The sequence below is a fragment of the Thamnophis sirtalis genome, unplaced genomic scaffold, assembly GCF_051295495.1.
Source record: "Thamnophis sirtalis isolate CommonGarterSnake01/CBP01778 unplaced genomic scaffold, rThaSir2_p1.2 scaffold_8, whole genome shotgun sequence".
In the NCBI taxonomy this organism is placed as follows: Eukaryota; Metazoa; Chordata; class Lepidosauria; order Squamata; family Natricidae; genus Thamnophis; species Thamnophis sirtalis.
The window spans coordinates 68,848,554-68,871,623 of record NW_028261388.1 but is presented as its reverse complement, the minus strand read 5'-3'; the positions used below and the strand labels follow the sequence as shown (position 1 = coordinate 68,871,623).

The following is a 23,070-nucleotide window of genomic DNA, read 5'->3' as shown; positions in this document are numbered from 1 at the left end:
AAGATACATCTAAAGGAGAATTGCACATAAATGTAAGACATTGCAATTCCTCTCTCCCCCCCCCCCCTTCCTCTGAAGATGGCAGATTCAAGGATCTGACAATTACTATCTTTTACACGCATGGACAAACATTTGTTATTGGCTGGTTTCTATATTTAGGCTACTCTACCTAAGAAATAAAAAAAGTAAACCCAGGTAGACTCCCTAGATTAAAGGTTGATTAGTGGATTGACTAATTCATGGTTTTTTCCACCAGGCTAATGAAGTTAACAGGTTCGCCATTGTTTTCTTCTGAGCTATAAAAAATAAAGGTGCAATTTCCTTTATGATGGTTAGATATTCAATGTGTTTGTATCAGTGGTGGGTTCTGGATCCTGTTGCAACCGGTACTGTTGCAAAAGGGCCTGGTGTCCTTCACATGAACGCACGCAGTGCGCGCATGCATCACACCTTCCAGTGACACCTCCACAAGCCTCTTTGACACTCCAGCTGCTCAGTGGAGCATCATGCAGGCATTGTACGTGCCATGCACGTGTGCGGAAGTGCCGAAGGCTTTAAAGGACAGGTAAAGGGCACAGGTGGAGGGGTGGCCACCCCCGGAGCACCGTACCAGAACAATACCCGGGCAGGCTCCGGTACGCCTGTCCTGGGGCATACCGCCTGCAACCCACCACTGGTCTGTATGTTTATGTGTATAAAGGAAGCAGCAGTGAAAAAAATCTTCTGTAAGCTTATTTAGTGACAGACTAATTGTTACTTGAAGTGAAATATAAAAATTGAAAAGTTTGAATGTCTGTATTTTCTTCCTTCTCAAAAGATTTAGTACAGGACAGTACATATTAAACATATGAAAATAAGTTGTGGAAAAAGGTGATTAAAAAAATCTATGAAAGTAAAAAAAAAGTGATGCAGAATAACAAAGGGAACTAAATAAAAAAAGAGTATGCTACTAACAAAACAGAAACATAGATACATAATTTTTATACCAATAGAATATAATTTACAAGGGCTCACACAAAAAGAATTTTGAAACTGGTTTCACTACCTAATTATTTATTGATTCTGGGGCAGGGACTTTACTGATGACATAGAATGTCTTATATAGATTGCTAAAAATAATTTTGGCAACATAACGCTGGTAAGGAATAACATTTTATAGACCCAGTGATGGCACTGAAAGCAACAGATTAATCTGGGAAAGAACCAAAAGTTACTACCCTCTGAAAATGCACTCTAATACATGGTTTAGATTCAGGGGTGGATGGCTGTCGGCATTACTGCGGGTTCGGCGCACAAAAAAGTGCTCATCTATTGGCAGTGGGAAAGTTGCCCAGGAAATACCAAGGCATCAATACAATGCTTAAATTAATATAATATTTAAAGAAGAAAAGAAGGAAAACTACACATCAGAGATACATGAAGGAAAAAGTATCACAGACTGTCAATAAAGAATGGAGGTCTGTTTCTCATTCTGAAATTCAGTCACAGGAGGTCGCTGTTTCCTAAGAAAACCCTCTAAGTGAAACTGAAAATGCAGAGCCCCTCCCTTAAAGCGACAGACATTCCAGCGAGCCTGATCCAAAAGAGAAATATCAGACAACAGAGAAATCTCAACAAGCCAAGATTCAACCTATGCATTGTCAGTATGGCTGGGGTAGGTGGGCTCTGCTCCTGACATCTTTAAGGCAAGATATTTAGAGAAAGAAGAGCTTGCTGGTGTTGTGTCTGCAATGCTTACCTGGCCGAAGGGGCTGCTGCAGCTGCTTCTGCTTCACACAGCCTGGAAAATGGGGAGCGGCCAGCTCCATTATTCTGTGCTGGAGGAATCCCAGCACGGCACCTTTGTGGGCCGCATCTCCCAGGATTTGGGGTTGGAGGTGAGTGAGCTGGTGTCTCGGATGTTCCGGATGCTGTCCAAAGGAGAGAAGGACTATTTTGAGGTAAACCTGCAGAATGGGATCTTGTTTGTAAATTCCCGGATAGACAGGGAGGAGCTGTGTGCCAAGAATGCAGACTGTGTCCTTCATCTGGAGGTGATTGTGGAGAAACCTCTGCGGTTCTTCCATGTGGAGGTTGAAATCAAAGACATTAATGACAATGCTCCCATCTTCTCTGCCAAGGAACAGATCCTGAGCATAGCAGAATTCATAACAGCATCTGGTACCAGATTCCCTTTAAAGGGAGCCTCTGATGCAGATATTGGTATTAATGCTCTACTAACTTACAAGCTCAGCCCAAACAACCATTTTGTTCTGGATTCAGGAAATGATGAAGATGAGAGTAAATCTGTAGTTCTTGTACTTAAGGTTCCACTTGACAGAGAGGAGAGCCCTGTGCATCATTTAGTACTGACAGCCACTGATGGGGGTGAACCAAAACTCACAGGAACTGTTCAGCTAGTCATCAATGTGCTGGATGTCAATGACAACCCTCCTGTGTTTAACCAATCTGTTTACAGGGTAAAGTTGCTAGAAAATACAGCTAGTGGGTCATTAGTTATTACTCTGAATGCAACAGACTTAGATGAAGGGATTAATAGGGAAATTTCTTATTTTTTTACTGATAGCCTAGCTCTTCATGTCACAAAGATATTTGGCATAAATTCAGATACTGGGGAAATTAGAGTGATTGGAAAATTGGATTATGAAGAAAGCAAGTTCTATGAACTTCCAATTGTAGCGGAAGATAAAGGCAATTCTCAATTATCAGGGCACTGTAAAGTTCTCATTGAAATGTTGGACATGAATGATAATACTCCAGAATTATCTGTGAATTCTCTCTCTGTGCCATTGCCAGAGGACTCGCCTCCAGGGACTGTGGTAGCCATTCTCAGTGCTTCTGAAAGGGATTCTGGCAACAATGGACAGGTAACCTGTTTCCTCTGGCCCACTGGAATACCCTTCAAACTCGAGTCCACATTCAAGAATTACTACTCCCTAATTGTTGGATCAGCTTTGGATAGGGAGCAGGTTGCTGAATACAGGATGATTGTGACAGTGGAAGATCAAGGGGTTCCACCACTGTCTTCTAGCATGACCCTCTTGGTGCCTATTAGTGACATAAATGACAATGCTCCAACTTTCACACAGCCCTCCTATACAGTCTTTGTGAAGGAGAACAATCCCCCTGGTGCTCACATCTTTACAATATCTGCTTCAGACCCAGACATAGCTGAGAATGGTCTGATCACCTATTGGATAGATGAGAAGCTCTGGCCATTGTCAAGCTACATCTCTGTACATTCGGAGAGTGGAAAACTTTATGCTTTGCAGTCCTTGGACTATGAGGAGTTGAAACTGCTGGAGTTCCAGGTGAGAGCCAAAGATGCTGGAATCCCCTCCTTATGTGGCAATGCAACTGTTCAAGTCTTTGTGATGGATGAGAATGACAACGCACCTGTTGTGACAGGATCATCAGAAGAGAACCTTATTATTTTAGTGGTCCCGGTGATGCCTGGGCATATTGTGGGCAAGATCCATGCCTTGGATGCGGATTCTGGATACAATGCATGGCTAAGGTATGAACTGGTTGAAGAAAACAATAGTCCATGGTCTGTGGGGCAGTATAGTGGTGAGGTGAGTACCAAATATTCTCTGGATGATTCAGAAGGCAGCAAAATCCAGAGTGTGTTGGTTCTTGTGAAGGATCATGGAAAACCTCAACTGTCAGCCACAGCCACCTTGAGTGTTTCACTTGTGACAAGTGGTCAGACAATCAAAACGGATATTAACCTTCAAAGATCAGGGGAGAGCTTTGTTCCCCTGGTGGACTCGATCAACGTTTATCTGATCATTGCCATCTGCTCTGTTTCCAGCCTCTTCTTGCTGGCCACTCTCATCTACGTGGCTCTGCGTTGCCACTGTAAGATAAAGGAACCCATGGTTTATGGCCCTGGCATGGCCACCCTGGTCTGTGCCAGTGAAGTGGGCAGCTGGTCCTATTCCAATCGTCACAGCCACATCCTGGCAGGTGTTAACGCAGAGGCTGGTGCCAAGAGCGATCTCATGATTTTCAGTCCCAATATCCCTGTCTTTGCTGATAATGGGGCACTTATCAATGGGGTGGATGCGCCTCCAGATTTTGCTAAAAAGGTGAGTTCAGCTCTTGGAGTCCCTGTCATCCACTCAGCATCTCATTTCCGTGCTTATAATTTTGGATTAATCTTGGGACAATATTGTTTTTGAATTGTTAGGTTTAAACTCCGATGCAAAAGTAGGCTCTTCACCTAATACTATCATTTTGCCCTGCCAAGCTATTCCTGATTGTCTTGTTTACAAGGGACATTGATGAATGATTTTTCTTTTGTGGATAGTTTTATTATTTGATGAATCAATTGTAAATGTGATGCCTCTTTTTATATCTACTGCATGGTTTGGAAACTCTTTAAACTTTATTAATCTGCTAGATACACTGATATTTACAGGTTTTTTCATATATTGTAACTTTAGAAATAGAAAGTGTAGTATTGTGTTAACAATCGGATAGCAGTAATATAATTGTAATACAGAAATTATAATTGATACCTGGGTAGTCCTATTCCTAGAATGATTTAATATCACCTTGTACTAGAGCTATCTACTCCAAACCGGAATGGCCTTGTCAGTCTAAGAGCCATTAGGTGGATCCCTTCATCCTGTTTCTATTGCAACATCTGCAGTGTCACACTTTTTGAGTTTGGAAGGAACCAAGTGATCTTCCTATGCCGAAGTCTTTCCCAATCCTTATATTCTATAATTCAAATCTTTGAGAATGGTGTCAAATTAGCATGTGTTTTGAGAGTGGGGAAGGATTATATTACAGTATATGAAAACCCAGGTTTTTATGTTATATAGCTGAATGAATAATCTGAGATAATAGATGAAATATGAGGGAGTTGGTGGAGGGAAATCCTTGCAACCTTCAACAAAATAAGATTAGGGGATCTATAGTTTTGACAGCCTGACATTGATACTGGGGAGGCTTAGCAATGTTTCCCAACCTTGTCAAGTTGTAGCTGTGTGGTCTTGAGCTTCCAGAATTCTTAGCAAAGGGTGGCTGGCAGGGAATTCTGAGTCTACATAGAGGAAAATGATGGAGCTTAAGGAATATCTGTTGTATTTTGAGAAGCTCACAGTCAGAATAGAACAGAGCAGAACAGAACAGAACAGATAGAATAGAATAGAATTCTTTATTGGCCAAGTGTGATTGGACACACAAGGAATTTGTCTTTGGTGCATAGGCTCTCAATTTACATAAAAGAAAAGATACATTCCTCATGAATCATAAGGTGCAACACTTAATGATAGTCGTAGGGTACAAATAAGCAATCAAATCATATTAGGAAACAATCAATTTAAATCGTAAGGATACAAGCAACAAAGTTATAGTCATACAGTCATAAATGGGAGGAGATGGGTGATAGGAATGATGAGAAGATTAATAGTAATAGTAATGCAGATTTAGTAAATAGCAATAGCAGTTAGACTTATATACTGCTTCATAGGGCTTTCAGCCCTCTCTAAGCGGTTTACAGAGTCAGCATATCGCCCCCACAATCTGGGTCCTCATTTTACCCACCTCGGAAGGATGGAAGGCTGAGTCAACCCTGAGCCGGTGAGATTTGAACCGCTGAACTGCAGATAGCAGTCCGCTGAAGTGGCCTGCAGTACTGCACTCTACCCACTGCGCCACCTCGGCTCACTGTCAATAGTTTGACAGTGTTGGGGGAATTATTTGTTTAGCAGTGATGATGTTTGGGAAAAAACTGTTCTTGTGTCTAGTTGTTCTGGTGTGCAATGCTCTATAGCATCGTTTTGAGGGTAGGAGTTGAAACAATTTACGTCTAGGATGTGAGGGGTCGGTAGATATTTTCACAGCCGTCTTTTCAACTTGTGCAGTATACAGGTCCTCATTGGAAGGCAGGTTGGTAGTAATTGTTTTTTCTGCAGTTCTAATTATCCTCTGAAGCCTGTGTCTGTCTTGTTGGGTTGCAGAACCAAACCATACAGTTGTAGAGGTGCAGATGACAGGCTCAATAATTCCTCTGTAGAACTGTATCAGCAGCTCCTTGGGCAGTTTGAGTTTTCTGAGTTGGCGCAGAAAGAATATTCTTTGTTGTGCTTTTTTATGATGTTTTTGATGTTAGATGTCCATTCTAGGTCTTGAGATATGATAGAACCTAGAAATTTGAAGGTCTCTACTGTTGATACTGTGTTGTCTATTATTGTAAGAGGTGGTAGTATGGGAGGGTTTCTCCTAAAGTATTCTACCATTTCTACGGTTTTGAGAGTGTTCAGTTCCATATAATTCCAGTTGCACCATGAGGCTAATTGTTCAACTTCCCATCTGTATGCGGATCCATCGTTGTCTCGAATGAGACCATTCACTGTTGTATCATCTACAAACTTCAGTAGTTTTAACAGATGGATCATTTGAGATGCAGTCATTGGTATATAGAGAGAAGAGAAGTGGAGAGAGGGTACACAGCCTTGAGCGAGGGCAGTGCTAATTGTACAGGTATGTGATTCTGCTTAGTTTCACCTGCTGCTTCCTGACTGTTAGGAAGCTTATGATCCACTTACAAATGTGTTCCGGTACCGCTAGCTGGTTTAATTTAGTTATAAGAATGTCTGGAATGATGGTATTGAATGCTGAACTAAAGTCTACAAAGAGGACCCTTGCGTAGGTCTTTGGAGATTCGATATGTTGTAAGATGTAGTGTGGAGCCGTATTAACAGCATCATCTGTCAATTTATTTGCTAGGTATGCAAATTGCAGGGGATCTAAAAGTGGATCCTTGATGGTTTTCAGGTGGGACAGCACTAGCCTTTCAAAGGTTTTCATAACTACAGATGTTAGAGCAACTGGTCTGTAGTCATTCAGTTCCTTAATAGAGAGCTTCTTTGGCATTGGGATGATAGTAGAGTGTTTGAAGCAAGAAGAAACATAGCACTAATGCTTTATTGAAGATTTGGGTGAAGTTGGGGGCCAATTGGTCAGCACAGACTTTTAAGCAAGAAGGAGTTATCTTGTCTGGGCCTGATGATTTTCCTGGCTTTTGTCTGTGAAATAGATCTTGCACTTCCTTTTCTGTGATCCCCAGGGGTTGTGAACCCAATGGGATGGGGTCAGTTGTAGGAGGTTTGGCTGTTGTTGGTGTGCTTGAGATAGGTGGCTGTAGTTTCCTTTCAAACCTGCAGTAAAACACATTCAGGTCATCTGAGAGTTGTTGATTTCCTTCAGCCTGGGAAGGAGGTTTGCCGTAATCGGTGATATTTTTAAGAGTTTTCCACATGTTTGCTGATTCATTTGTTGAGAACTGATTCCTTTTCAGAGTAGCTTCTTTTTGCTACTCTGATCTCTCTTGTTAAGCAGTAAATGCTAAAGATTTGTTTGGATTTTTCAAGAACATGTCAAATGGGAACGTTATTTTTTTAATGAGACATTTTTCTCAGTATAGATGTGCTTTGCCAGTCCTTTAATTCTGTGATGTATTTTTATCTTAATCTATTTTATGAGGACCCATATGAGATTGGGTCCTCATTTATGAGATTGTTGGGGGCCATATGCTGACTGTATAAACCACTTAGAGCGGGGTGGAAAGCACTGTGAAGCGGTATATACCGATAGGTCCAAGTGCTATTGCTATTGTTATACGCCTGGGATGTCTTGGTGTTTCCCTAGCTATGTACTCACAGTTCAATTTTCTTGATATTAGCCAAGGTCAGTTGGGTGTTGCATCAACTTATTTAAATTGTAGGACTGGTATGAACATCTTACATACTGATTCCATCAAGGCACTTGACAAAGTATACTGTAACTTTCTGATTAAGAAGCTTGTTAAATGTGAACCTGATACCTTGTCAATTCAATGAATCTATAGCTGACTTGAAATATGTATTGAAAGAATGCTGATCAAAAACTGACTGCAAAGGACCTTGGAAGCCTTCTATTCCAACCGGTTGCTCAAGGTAAAAGATCATATTCTATCGTGGACAAATAGTTCTATTCCTGAAATGCTATTGTGATTGAGCACCCACAACTCAGTGGTGGGATTCAAATAATTTAACAACCGGTTCTCTGCCTCAATGACCATCTGGGTAGGTGGGGCTCGATGGTCATGTGACTGGGTGGGCGTGGCCAACTCAAGCTCATTCAGGTCGGTGGGCGCTTCGCCTTAGTTGTTACAATGTAATAAGGGTTAACCGGAGAGGCAGTTTCTGTAAGCAGGTCAATAAAGATTAGGCTACAAACAACACCAGAATGTTTCCTTCCTGCCTTCCTTACAGGATTAGCCCTGTAAAGTGGGAAAAAACAAAAGATTTCTTCCAACAATTGGTTCTCTGAACTACTTAGAAAGTTACCAACCGGTTCTCCCGAATAGGTGCGAACTGGCTGAATTCCACCACTGCCACAACTCCAGGAAGCAAACTTTTCCCTTGATTAATTTTTGTCATTGTCAGGAAGTTTCCACCTATACTTCCTAGTTCTTCTGTTCTTTAGACTAGACATACCCAGTCCCTGGTACCATTCATCATATTCTATGGCCTCCTTTCTCCCTGCTATCCATCATCTCCTTGCCATCTTCTCCCATTTATGGACCAATTGTTTCCTTGACTTTTTTTCCCTTGTTTTTCACTTGTTGAAAGAAATGTTGAAAATTTATATTTTGAAAGAAATACTAAACATAGCCAATTCCCTCAACCATTCATCATATGGTTTATTCTCAAGAATCTTAATCATCTTTGTTGCTCTCTTTTGCACTCCTTTTAGAGTCACAACATCTTTTTTATAGTATAGTGACATGCGGTATTCCAAGTATGGCCTGACTAGGGTGGTATTAAGTGGTATTATCACTTCTTGTGATAGCAGTAATAGCAATAGCAGTAGACTTATATACCGCTTCATAGGCCTTTCAGGCCTCTCTAAGCGGTTTACAGAGAGTCAGCATATTGCCCCCAACAATCTGGGTCCTCATTTTACCCACCTCGGAAGGATGGAAGGCTGAGTCAACCCTGAGCCGGTGAGATTTGAACCGCTGACCTGCTGATCTAGCAGTAGCCTGCAGTGCTGCATTTAACCACTGCGCCACCTTGGCTCTTGGCAAGATCTTGGTGATCTTGATGCTGTCCTTCTGCTTGATACATCTTAGGACTGTGTTGTGGCCCAGCAGGAGCTGTTGGAGCTGCCACCAGACTCCGACAGCGAGGGGCCCTATGAGTCGGCTCTGGAGGATGTGGAGAACCCTGGACAGGGTTCCGACTCCGAGCAGGGCGCAGAGAGGCTGGTTGGCCACCAGGAGGCACCTTTGCCTTGGACCAGTGGGGAGGAGACAAGGGAGAGTGAGCCGGACGCCAGTAGTGAGTTGTTCCTGGATGCACGGTATCGAAGAGCTAATAGGCCTCAGGAACAGTTGCGCAGTTACAGGAGGTAATTGCGCTCAGCTGGTGGTCATTAGGCTCCTCTCCAGACTATAAAAAGACTACTTGTGCACACGCCCCTCTTTGCAGAAGTCAACACAGGATCGAATATCGGAGAACATTGTTAGAAGCTTGGCAGGCTGGATTGCTGCCAAGCCTTATCTGTGTTTATTGCTGCCCAAGCTTGTCTGTGCCGGTTTGCTGCCAAGGACCTGTCTGTCTGTTAATTAAATGCCATAACTTATCTTTGACTCGGAGTGTGCTTGGGTGTGGAATGAGGGGGGTCAGAACAGGACTGCATTGGCTTTTTTTGGCACACTGCTGGGTCATAAATGATAGGACCAATAGGACACTTATATCCCTCTCACAGTTAGTACGGTTGAGTCAAGTATCATCTATTCTAAACCTGTACATTTCGGGTTTTTTTTAAGTGCAGGACCTTATTTTTCTCACAGCATCTTGCTGGATAGGACCTAGTGCTCAAGTCTATCAAGATCCTTTTATTGTTACCAAATCATCAACTGAAGGCAAGTATGTAGCGTGAAGCTTCCATAACTAATATAGTAGATTCCAAGGCTCGCAACTTTACATACCTATATTTATTTTCCTTTTTGTCAGTTTAAGGGAGGAAAGGAGGGAAGTGGGAAACACATCAGAAAAGAATAGGTAAAACAAATGAAAAACGGAGAAAGGGAAAGGGAAACAAACTTAACTGTACTTCAAATGTAATAATTAATCCTTGATTATATAGAACTGGTGGCCTGCGGGCTGGATGCTTTGCGAAGGGAAAAACGTTGTGATACATCACATTATGGTAACATGAAGCAGCAACGTGACAGCAACGTGATGTGGCATGATATAGAATTACATAATATTGAGCAGTCTCTATATTATGTAAATAAAGAGGATAAATCCATATTTCTTAATATGGTGATGAATTCAATTTTTTCACTATAATTCTAAATGACTTCAAACCATATTTCTCTTTCCAGAACCATTGTAACGAAGTTACAAGTGTTAGACTAGAATGCAATAATAATGAGGCAAGTCTAAAACCTGTACAGTATATGTATGCCCTTCAATAATTAATCTTTTTTTTAACAGTAGACAATTGCTATCTGTTACATGCACAAACAAACATTCATTGTCAGCTGGTTTCTATGTTCTGGCTACTCTAACTGAGCAATAAAAAACTACAGTAAAAGTTTGTGTAAAAAAAAAACATCAGACCCTCTTAATTCAAGATTGACTAATGGTGATTGTGTTCATGAAATTTTCTTTCTGGGCTAATGACAATTGTTGTGTGAGTTTATTCAACGAAAGACTCTTTGTAACTTGGAATGAAACGTAAAAGAGTAAATGTTTGAATTTCTGTACTTTTTTTCTTCTCACAACATTTAATACAAAACAGTACATGCTAAACAGGGGTTGTAGGAAAATCAGTTGTGGAAAAATGTGATAAAAAACCCTATGAAAGTTTTAAAAAATGTATAGTCTCCTAAAAATAATTTTGGAAACATAATGCTGGTAAAGAATAACGTTTTATAGACTTAGTGATGGCACTGAAAGCAACAGATTAACCAGGGAAAGAACCGAGAGTTACTACCCTATGGAAATGCACTCTGATACATGGGTGAGATTCTGCTTTCATAGGAGTGGAATACCATTATGAGTTTCTTTAATTAATGTTTGTGATCTCGGTCAAAAGTCTGATTTAAATGGTTTGCAACTACTTCAATTTCCCACCATCTGTCTGGTGCTCATCTATTGGGAGCAATGGGAAATATGGCTAGAGAAGCAGACAAAAATATACATTCCTTATCATGCAATTTCATGATAGCACCAAGGATTCAATATAAGATCTAAATCAATCTAATAGTTAAAGAACAATGGAAATCTATTTCTCATTTTGAAATTCAGGCACAAGAGGTCGCTGTTTCCTAAGAAAACTCTCTAAGTGAAACTGAAAATGCAGAGCCCCTCCCTTAAAGGGACAGACATTCCTGCCAGCTAGATCCACAAGAGAAATATCGAACAACAGAAAAATCTCAACAAGCCAAGATTCAACCTATGAACGCATTGCCAATATGGCTGGGGTAGGTGGGCTCTGCTCCTGACACCTTTAAGGCAAAATATTTAGAGAAAAAGAGAAGAGCTTGCTGGTTTTGTGCCTGTGTCTGCAATGCTTACCTGGCCGAAGGGGCTGCTGCAGCTGCTTCTGCTCCACACCGCCTGGAAAATGGGGAGCGGCCAGCTCCATTATTCTGTGCTGGAGGAATCCCAGCACGGCACCTTTGTGGGCCGCATCGCCCAGGATTTGGGGTTGGAGGTGAGTGAGCTGGTGCCTCGGATGTTCCGGATGCTGTCCAAAGGAGAGAAGGACTATTTTGAGGTAAACCTGCAGAATGGGATCTTGTTTGTTAATTCCCGGATAGACAGGGAGGAGCTGTGTGCCAAGAATGCAGACTGTGTCCTTCATCTGGAGGTGATTGTGGAGAAACCTCTGCGGTTCTTCCATGTGGAGGTTGAAATCAAAGACATTAATGACAATGCTCCCATCTTCTCTGCCAACGAACAGATCCTGAGCATGGCTGAATTTGTAACATTAGTTACACAATTTCCATTAAAGGGAGCCTCTGATGCTGATATTGGTACTAATGCTCTACTGACTTACAAGCTCAGCCCAAACAACCATTTTGTTTTGGATTCAGGAAATGATAAAGATGAGAGTAAATCTGTAGTTCTTGTACTGAAGGTTCCACTTGACAGAGAGGAGAGCCCTGTGCATCATTTAGTACTGACAGCCACTGATGGGGGTAATCCAAAACTCACAGGAACTGTTCAGCTAGTCATCAATGTGCTGGATGTCAATGACAACCCTCCTGTCTTTAACCAATCTGTTTACAGGGTAAAGTTGCTGGAAAATACAGCTAGTGGGTCATTAATCATTACTCTCAATGCAACAGACTTAGATGAAGGGATTAATAAAGAAATCTCTTATTTTTTTACTGATACCTTGGCTCTTCATGTCACAAAGATATTTAGTATGACTTCTGATACTGGAGAAATTAGAGTGATTGGAAAATTGGATTATGAAGAAAGTAAATTCTATGAACTACCAATTCTGGCAAAAGATAAAGGTAATTTTCCATTATCAGGGCAATGTAAAGTTCTCATTGAAGTATTGGACATAAATGACAATATTCCAGAATTATCTGTGAATTCTCTCTCTGTGCCATTGCCAGAGAACTCCCCTCCAGGGACTGTGGTAGCCATCATCAGTGCTTCTGACAGGGATTCTGGCAACAATGGACAGGTAACCTGTTTCCTCTGGCCCACTGGAATACCCTTCAAACTTGAGTTAACATTCAAGAATTACTACTCCCTAATTGTTGGATCAGCTTTGGATAGGGAGCAGGTTGCTGAATACAGGATGGTTGTGACAGTGGAAGATCAAGGCGTTCCACCACTGTCTTCTAGCATGACCCTCTTAGTGCCTATTAGTGACATAAATGACAATGCCCCAGCTTTCCCCCAGTCATTCTACACAGTCTTTGTGAAGGAGAACAATCCCCCTGGTGCTCACATCTTCACAATGTCTGCTGTAGACCCAGACATAGCTGAGAATGGTCTGATCACCTATTGGATAGATGAGAAGCTTTGGCCATTGTCAAACTACATCTCTGTACATTCGGAGAGTGGAAAGCTCTATGCTTTGCAGTCCTTGGACTATGAGGAGTTGAAACTGCTGGAGTTCCAGGTGAGAGCTAAGGATGCTGGAATGCCCTCCTTATATAGCAATGTGACAGTTCAAGTCTTTGTGTTGGATGAGAATGACAACGCACCTGTTGTGTCAACATCATCAGAAGAGAACCTGATTCTTCTAGTGGTTCCAATGATGCCTGGGCATATTGTAGGCAAGATCCATGCCTTGGATGCAGATTCTGGTTACAATGGATGGCTAAACTATGAGCTTATTGAAGAAAGCAATGGTCCATGGTCTGTGGGGAAATATAGTGGTGAGGTGAGTACCAAATATTCTCTTGATGAATCGGAAGGAGGAAAATTCTACACTGTTCTGCTTCTTGTCAAGGATCATGGGAAGCCTCAGCTCTCAGCCACAGCTACCTTGAGTCTGTCACTTGTAACAAGTTTCCAGGCCATCAAAACAGATGTTCATCTCTCCATGTCAGGAGAGAGCTTCTTGCCTCTGGTGGACTCAATCAATATCTATTTGATCATTGCCATCTGCTCTGTTTCCAGCCTGTTCCTGCTGGCCGTTTTTGTTTATATGACTCTACAATGCCACAGCAAGGCAAAGGAACCGATGGTTTATGGCCCTGGCATGGCCACCCTGGTGTGTTCCAGTGAAGTGGGCAGCTGGTCCTATTCCAATCGTCACAGCCACATCCTAGCAGGTGTGAACATTGAAACTGGTGCCAAGAGTGATCTTATGATGTTCAGTCCCAACATTCCTGTTTCTACAGATATTGGGGAAAATAGAAATGGAAGTGAACTGCTTCCAGAAGAGGTATGTTATCTTGTTTGAAATTCTTTCATCTTTATATTTTGCTGGTCCCAATTTTGCATCATTGTTACTACAGTATATGTTCCAAAATGTTATCATATATAATTTTTATAGTAATAGTAATTCATTGCTGTAATAGTTGATTTCCTAACTTAAGCCATTCCTTTACGTATATCTAGTAGTCTTTCTGATTAAATATTTTTGAAATGTGGTGGCCACAAATTGATCTTACTTTTTTTTTACAGTTAGCAAATTTGTCCTGTTCAACTCCGATATAAAGAAAGATGTTCATTGTTTCCGATTCTTTAATTTGTAATTTGTATTGATTTTCCTTTTTATCGATACTGATTCTTTAATGAATGGAGTGCAAATTTTCAGTTATATTTTTAATAAATACTTTTTAAAAATGGTTAAAACATTTGATGTTGCATGTTTTTTAAAATTTCTCATGCTTGTTTGTACCTTTAAAAACATAATTTTTAATACAGGTAGTCCTCACTTAGACCACCAGTTAACCAATCATTTAGTCACCATTCAAAGTTATGATATCACTGAATGAGGAGACTTAACTACCGGTCCTAATAGTTGTGGCCATTGTAGCATCTCTGCTGTGATTTGATTGCATATCTAGCACTTCGCAATGGGCTCTCAGTTATGATGACTGCAATATCCTGAGGTCATATGTTTGCTGTTTGTGATCTTCACTGTTGGCTTCTGACAAAGACAGTGGGAAAGCTTGCAGGAAGCTGCTAATGGCAATCACACAACATTGTGCTTAATGACACAAAGGGATTTGCTTAACAGCAATTGGAACAACTGCAACTGGTATCATAAGTTGATGTGAACATGTGACATTGTCCTTTCTGACCATCATGTATAGTGATGGAGTTGCTTCCCAATTATCACAGTTAAGCAAGGACTACCAATATTGCAAAAAAATTGCAATATTGCAATTGACTGAAAAAATTGATTAATCAACAATACTCACATTATATCTGTTGAGCAGACTATCATATCTCTGGAATAAAAGTCATCCAAGATTACGTTCCACAGGAAGTCAATTTTTCTTCAATGAATTTAATGGACTTAAATGGCTTTGTTGAAATAAATGTTTTTATATGGATTATTTAACAGAATAACAGAGTTGGAAGAGGCCTTGAAAATATGAATTATGGTACTGGATAGAAATTTTGAAATAGACATTGGAGATTCATCCATCAGAATTCCTCCAAAGCTTTACACTCTATTCTTGTATCAAGTCTTTGCCCCCTCAAGTTCTCTGTGCTGCCTCATCATGCTAAGAAGTTGCTCTTGGGCGAAGAAGTGAAGAACACCAGCAGTTTATTCCAAGGATATATAATCCCAGCCAGGTCACTAAAGTGTGAAGGTAATCCCATTTGCCCAGCTAAAGTAAGCAGGGTCCCATATGGGGCAACAATGATGTACAGTAGGAAGTTGCAGGAGGCTGATAATTACTTTAATGATAAGGACAAAGGCCTAATTACATACTATGCAGGAATATATCACTCTAGTATTCTACCAAAATAACCACGTAGATATAAAGTATAAAGTAATAGACAATACAATGCCAAATGCTTTAATGAATGACATTCAACAGGCTACTGAGGAAGAGCTGAGAATCTTTTAGAACATTAATGGTGTTTATAACATAACTAGATTAAAGTTTTCAGAATATCTAATTGCTGATGTTGCTATGCAGGAAAAGAAAATCTGAAGCTGCAAAGATAGAATTATAGTGAGAACATGAAGTATAGGAGTCATACACATGAGAAAGCTCGAGATAGTGAAAGATGAAATTAATCAACTACATATTGACATCTTAGGACCAGATAATTGAAATATATCAGAATTCGACTCTTTCAATCAGAGGATCATACTATTTACTTCTCAGAACATGAAAAACAAGGAAGGAATGATATTACTTTCATAATCAGAAAGGTTATAGTAAGAAAAGTACTTGGATACAAAGCGGTCACAATAACTGAATAATTAGGTTTTGTGGAGAGCTTTTTAATATGATCATTATCCAAGTTTATGCTGTAGGTACTAATGCAGAAGAAGAGGATGATGATCAGTTTCATAGTCAGGTTCAGACTGAAATAAAACAGTATTAGATGTGTTGCCTATGATTGGACAATGCTGGAATACTAAACTGGAAATAAGGAGGTCAATGTAACTGGACTATGTGGCCTAGGAAACCAAAATGATCTAGAAGAGCAACTCTTCAATTTCTGCTTCTTGGCTAATATAGTCTTCTAGCAGTTAAAATGATGCTTATATACATGAATATCATTCCATGGAGAACACAGAATGAAAATTGCAAGCTCCAAGTAAAATTCAAGTTCCAAATAAAGAAGGTCAACCAGTTTCCATAATATTATCATAACCTACCATTTTCAAGAAGAATGTCCAGAATCACTTCAAAAACTTCATTGATAAGGAAGCAGAGGAACTGTTTGAAAGAAATCAAAGTAGTGGTTAAAGATGAACATGGAAAAAGACCACCAAAGACCAAAAAATATGAGAAAATATGGATATCAGAACTCTGGAAATTGCCAAAAAGGGAAGAGACGTCAAGGATAAGAAAAACAGAGATGTCAGGAAGGAACTTGAGAACAAATTTAAAAAAAAAAACTATTGAAAGAAACAAGCCATATTACAACAATGCCTGCAAATATGTTGAAGATGGAAAGAGATATGGAAAAACAAGAAAGTCTTCCAAAAGTTTTTTTAAACTCAAAAGGAAGTTCTAACATTGAATTGGTATACTAAAGGATACTAATGAACAGTGAGAAATTGATTCATAGAAGATCAAACAAAGATGGAAAGATGTCTATTGACATTCTTGCAAGAGAAATGTCTACATCCAAGATACTTAGAAGATATTCTTTACTTCTAAGAATCTCTAGTACTAGAATATGTAGGTAGATCAGCAATCTGTTCATTACAAATTTGGAAGGTTACAAAAATACTTGAAGAGTCTACAGAAATACAGTAAGTGACAGAAGATGAATATCTAAAGATTCTAATGAAATTATAGCAGCAGCTCTGAAGAATGACACAATGTCCAAGAAATGGGAAGAGAACAGTCTGTTTATCAATGCCAAAGGGAAGAGACTTAATAGAGTGGGCAAATCATTATGCAATATCATTTAATTCACATGTTAGGAAAATCATGCTTAAACAAGTCTAATCTGATCCAGATTAGAATCTTAAATGGAAAGGGAGATGCCAGATGTTCAATATGGCTTTAGAAAAGGCTGAAGAAGAGACACATTATTGCTGATACACTCTAGATAAATGAGAAAGCAGAAAATATCAAAAAGAAGGCAACACATTCTTCACTGAATATAGAAAAGCCTTTCGTTATGTTTAACTGTGGAATGTGTTTAAGAAAATGGGAATATTTTAGCCATATGAAACCTATACAGATCAGGAAGCTGGAAGGAGCATTGGTGAAACAGACTCATTCCAGATTAGCAAAGAAGTGAAACAAACCTGAATATTCTCCCCTTCTTTTTAAAATCTATAGACTGAGTGTCTATTATTGGAACCAGACTGAAAGAACACAAATGCAGTTTTAAAACTGGAGGAAGAAACATCAATAACCTGTATTATGCTGATGATACTCAACAGCTAAACAGCTGAATGATCTGAAAACTCTGGCAATAAAAATCAGATTGAAAAAATTGGTCTACAGTTAAATATAAAGAAGACCAAACTAATGACATGTACATTAACCAGGCTTGGAATTGATAATGAAGATTTTTCGCTTTAACCTTTTAGGACTGACTATTAACAAAAAGGAATATGCAGTGAAAAAATATGCCATTGTGATAGTGTGTGGGAATAATCTTAGGAGACAAATAGAAGAGCTATAGATTAGACAAAGGACAGGCAAACACCAGTTGAGTTCCCAGAAGCAATGGGGCCATGATAAATGACTCAGAAGGGACCCCCTCAAATTTCTTGGATAGAAAAGGCAAGGGGGGGGAGAGATTGTACTTTCAGACCAGGGGTAGGTTTCTCGCCCCGTTCCAACCGGTTCGGTTGGAACGAGGCCGGCGGCGTCCTCGCGCACGCACGCGGCGTCCTCGCGCACGCACACGGCACGCACGTGCACATGCGCGGCGCGCGCATGCATACTAGCGTCTGCGCGATGCTCCAGCTGCTCCTGGAGGATCACGCAGGCGCTGTATGCGTTCTGCGCATGCGTGGAAGCGCAGAATTGTAAAAACCGGGTAAGGAGCGAGCGCGGGTGTGCGGGCGCGTGCGGGCGCGGGGGGGGCTTCGCCGTTCCCGGAAGTTACTTACTTCCGGGTTCGGCGACCAACCGGATCGCAGGGACCGGTGCGAACCGGTCGAAACCCACCCCTGTTTCAGACTTGCATGAGATATGTCATTCTTACAATGTAATCCAGATAAGAAGCATACCCAGAAGTATTACCGTATTTTTCAGAGTATAAGATGCACCGGAGTATAAGACGCACCAAGGTTTTGAAGAGACAAATGAAAAAAAAAGTTTTTGCACTCTGCCTGTTTTTTGGCAGAAATGGGCCAGTTTTTTAAAAAGGGCATAGATAGCCTTTAGGAGGCTTGTAGAGTGCTCTTGGGGGGGGGGGGGCAAAAATGAGCAAAAAATGGCCCGTTTTTTGCAAAAATGGGACTGTTTTTGACAAAAAATAGGAGGCTTATAGTGTGCTTCTGAATTATTTTTGTTAGGAATTATAAAAGGAAATTATGATAAAAAATATTAACTATTTAATTCTACATATAATCATGACAGCGATAATTACATTTGCACAAAACTGGAAAAATAATTATACACCAACAAAAGAAAATGTAATAAAAATATTGGAATGTGCAGAGATGGATAGACTCATGAAAGAACTAAAAGAGAAAGAAGAATCTGAATATTACTCTGTATGGGATTTATGGTATAATTGGCTAGAGGAAAGGGGGAAAAAGTAGGAAAGCAAAAAAGAAAGGAAGAAAGATCAACAAATCAATAAACAACTACAAAACCGGAAAATGATTAAAAGATAGAAATACGAGATAGATTGTAGCAAATGAATATTATACAAAATGACTCAAATGTAGTAAAGGCTGTTATACATAGAATATATAGAATATTATATATAGAATCAAAAAAGTATGAAATAATATAAATGCAAATATATATAAAGTTATAGTTATAAAAGATTTATTTGTATAGATAAAAGAATCACAACAGATATATATAAAAAAATGTAATGTGTTGCAAAGATGTGAAGTTTGTACAAACAAAATAAAAAGTGCTCCATTGTTTGCTCATTTTTGCCCACTCAGCCCTCAGGAGCTCTCTGAAAGCCTTCTAAAAGCTATGCACTGCCATTTTGGTGAAGGGGGCAGGGTTTCAGGAGGCAAAAAATATTGTATTCAGTGTATAAGAGGCACCCAGATTTTCAGCCTTTTTTGAGGGAAAAAGGTGTGTCTTATAATCCGAAAAATATGGTAGCTCTAATTTTATTAGGATACAGTAAGAGAATCTTGCAATTGTTGCAAGAAACTTACTGATTAGTGATGTAGAATGTCTACTAGAAGCACCTATATTTTCGTAATATAATAGTGGCAAGGAATAACATTTTTTAGACCCAGAAATAGCTGGATAATGCTAAAAAAAGTGCTATAACAGCCTAATCAATGGAAAGCACAAAAAATCACTACATTTTGGAAACACAAACTAGTGCAGAAAATTAATTATCTATTTCACTAGTATATATAATTGTATCAGGTAAAACTGCTCCTTGTTCTAAAATTTGTCACATTGCTGAGGCTTATCAGATACTTGCCTTTGTGAAATATTATTCACAGGAATATTGCAAAAAAATGGAAATGTACCTCTAAATTTAGAAAAGTGCACTTAGTTAAAACAAATCTGGTTTTCAATGGGAGACTGAACCAGACCCGGATTTTTGTCTTAATATGAAAAATATATGTCAGTTAAGACATCACATGAGTTTGACAACTTGCCCTACGTATATTTGCCTAAAAGGTTCAAGAGCTGCCACAACTCAGAAATAAACTAGAAAAGTAATTCTGGTCACTGCCCTTAAAGGAAAAAGTATCAGACATCAATAAAGAATGGAAGTCTGCGTCTCATTGTGACTTTTGGTCACAAGAGGTCGCTGTTTCCTAAGGAAACTCTCTAAGTGAAACTGAAAATGCAGAGCCCCTCCCTTAAAGGGACAGAGATTCCAGCCAGCCAGATCCACAAGAGAAATATCAGACAACAGAGAAATCTCAACAAACCAAGATTCAACCTATATACGCATTGCCAGTATGGCTGGGGTAGGTGGGCTCTGCTCCTGACACCATTAAGGCAAGATATTTAGAGAAAGAAGAGCTTGCTGGTGTTGTGTCTGCAATGCTTACCTGGCCGAAGGGGCTGCTGCAGCTGCTTCTGCTCCACATCGCCTGGAAAATGGGGAGCGGCCAGCTCCATTATTCTGTGCTGGAGGAATCCCAGCACGGCACCTTTGTGGGCCGCATCTCCCAGGATTTGGGGTTGGAGGTGAGTGAGCTGGTGCCTCGGATGTTCCGGATGCTGTCCAAAGGAGAGAAGGACTATTTTGAGGTAAACCTGCAGAATGGGATCTTGTTTGTGAATTCCCGGATAGACAGGGAGGAGCTGTGTGCCAAGAATGCAGACTGTGTCCTTCATCTGGAGGTGATTGTAGAGAAACCTCTGCGGTTCTTCCATGTGGAGGTTGAAATCAAAGACATTAATGACAATGCTCCCGTCTTCTCTGCCAGGGAACAGATCCTGAGCATAGCAGAACAGATAACAGGTACCCGATTCTCCTTAGAGGAAGCTTCTGATGCAGATATTGGTACTAATGCTCTGTTAACCCACAGGCTTAGTCCAAACAAGCATTTTGTTCTGGATTCAGGAAATAATGAAGATGAGGGTAAATCTTTAGTTCTTGTACTGAAGGTTCCTCTTGACAGAGAGGAGAGCCCTGTGCATCATTTAGTACTGACAGCCACTGATGGGGGTGATCCAAAACTCACAGGAACTGTTCAGCTAGTCATCAATGTGCTGGATGTCAATGACAACCCTCCTGTGTTTAACCAATCTGTTTACAGGGTAAAGTTGCTAGAAAACACAGTCAGTGGGTCATTAGTTATTACTCTGAATGCTACAGACTTAGATGAAGGGATTAATAAGGAAATCTCTTATTTTTTTAGTAATAAAGCACCTCCACATGTCACGAAGCTATTTAGTATAAATGCTGATATTGGGGAAATTAGAGTGATTGGAAAATTGGATTACGAAGAAAGCAAGTTCTATGAACTTCCAATTGTAGCAGAAAATAAAGGCAGTTCTCAATTATCAGGGCACTGTAAAGTTCTCATTGAAGTGTTGGACTTGAATGATAATATTCCAGAATTATCTGTGAATTCTCTCTCTGTGCCATTGCCAGAGGACTCCCCTCCAGGGACTGTGGTAGCCATCCTCAGTGTTTCTGACAGGGATTCTGGCAACAATGGACAAATAACCTGTTTCCTCTGGCCCACTGGAGTACCCTTCAAACTCGAATCCACATACAAGAATTACTACTCCCTAATTGTTGGAACACCTTTGGATAGGGAGCAGGTGGCTGAGTACAGGATGGTTGTGACAGTGGAAGATCAAGGCGTTCCACCACTGTCTTCTAGCATGACCCTCTTAGTACCTATTAGTGACATAAATGACAATGCTCCAACTTTCACACAGTCATTCTACACAGTCTTTGTGAAGGAGAACAATCCCCCTGGTGCTCACATCTTCACAATATCTGCCTCGGACTCAGACATAGCTGAGAATGGTCTGATCACCTATTGGATAGATGAGAAGCTCTGGCCATTGTCAAGCTACATCTCTGTACATTCAGAGAGTGGAAAACTTTACGCTTTGCAGTCCTTGGACTATGAGGAGTTGAAACTGCTGGAGTTCCAGGTGAGAGCCAAGGATGCTGGACTTCCCTCCTTATGTGGCAATGCAACTGTTCAAGTCTTTGTGATGGATGAGAATGACAATGCACCTGTTGTGTCAGGATCATCAGAAGAGAACCTGATTCTTCTAGTGGTCCCTGTGATGCCTGGGCATATTGTAGGCAAGATCCATGCCTTGGATGCCGATTCTGGATACAATGCATGGCTAAGATATGATGTAGTTGAAGAAAGTAATGGTCTGTGGACTGTGGGGCAGTATAGTGGTGAGGTGAGTACCAAATATTCTCTGGATGAATCAGAAGGAAGCAAAATCCAGAGTGTCCTTGTTCTTGTGAAAGATCATGGAAAACCTCAGCTCTCAGCCACAGCTACCCTGAGTGTTTCATTGTTGACAAGTACTCAGGACATCAAAAACTATAATCAACATTCAATATCAGCAGAGAGCTATATGCCCTTGGTGAACTCAATTAATGTCTATCTGATCATTGCCATCTGCTCTGTGTCCAGCCTATTCCTCCTAGCCACTCTCATTTACATGGCTCTGAAGTGCCACTGCAAGGCAAAGGAATCCATGGTTTATGGCCCTGGCATGGCCACCCTGGTCTGTGCCAGTGAAGTGGGCAGCTGGTCCTATTCCAATCGCCACAGCCACATTCTGGCAGGTGTGAGTTCAGAAGCTGGTGCCAAGAGTGACCTTATGATTTTCAGTCCCAATATTCCTGTCTTTGCAGATAATGGGGGCCTTAAGAATGGGACAGAAATGCCCCCAAATGCATCTATGGAGGTGAGTTGGTCTTGTTTTAGAGTTTTTGACATTTATTCAAGTCATATTTTGGGGCTAACAATTTTGAAACATCTCTATAGAAAGCATTTCTTTTGATAATTGTTATCCTTAAAATCACAATATATAAGTAAATGGATAGGTAATTCTTATTTCCAGGGAAACATTTTTGAATGGGATAATAGAAAAAGAACCTTTTCAGAAGTGTATTTTATTTAACAGTGACTAGTTTTGTCTTTCAAAAGAGTAAAAAGTAAATAAGATCTTCACTGCTCTTTTAATCTTTTGTTTATAATCACCTACTGAATAGATGATGCATTGTTAATTTCTTTTTTAAATTATCATTTCTATTTTTTAATAATTAA

At 40.2% G+C, this 23,070-nt stretch overlaps 2 protein-coding genes across 2 annotated transcripts in view; both read left to right on the top strand.

The window, feature by feature from the left end:
- Positions 1-17,828, top strand: part of LOC148044478 (protocadherin Fat 4-like) — a 48,944-nt gene extending 31,116 nt beyond the window's left edge. Inside the window, exons 6-9 of the mRNA XM_087722001.1 lie at positions 1,686-4,091; positions 11,599-13,929; positions 15,202-15,313; positions 17,734-17,828. Coding sequence (XP_087578127.1) covers positions 1,686-4,091; positions 11,599-13,929; positions 15,202-15,313; positions 17,734-17,828 — 4,944 coding nt within the window. The remainder of the gene's footprint in view (positions 1-1,685; positions 4,092-11,598; positions 13,930-15,201; positions 15,314-17,733) is intronic.
- LOC148044476 (uncharacterized) overlaps positions 1-23,070 on the top strand; it is a 242,191-nt gene that overhangs the window by 85,135 nt on the left and 133,986 nt on the right. The gene's annotated exons all lie outside the window — the stretch shown is intronic.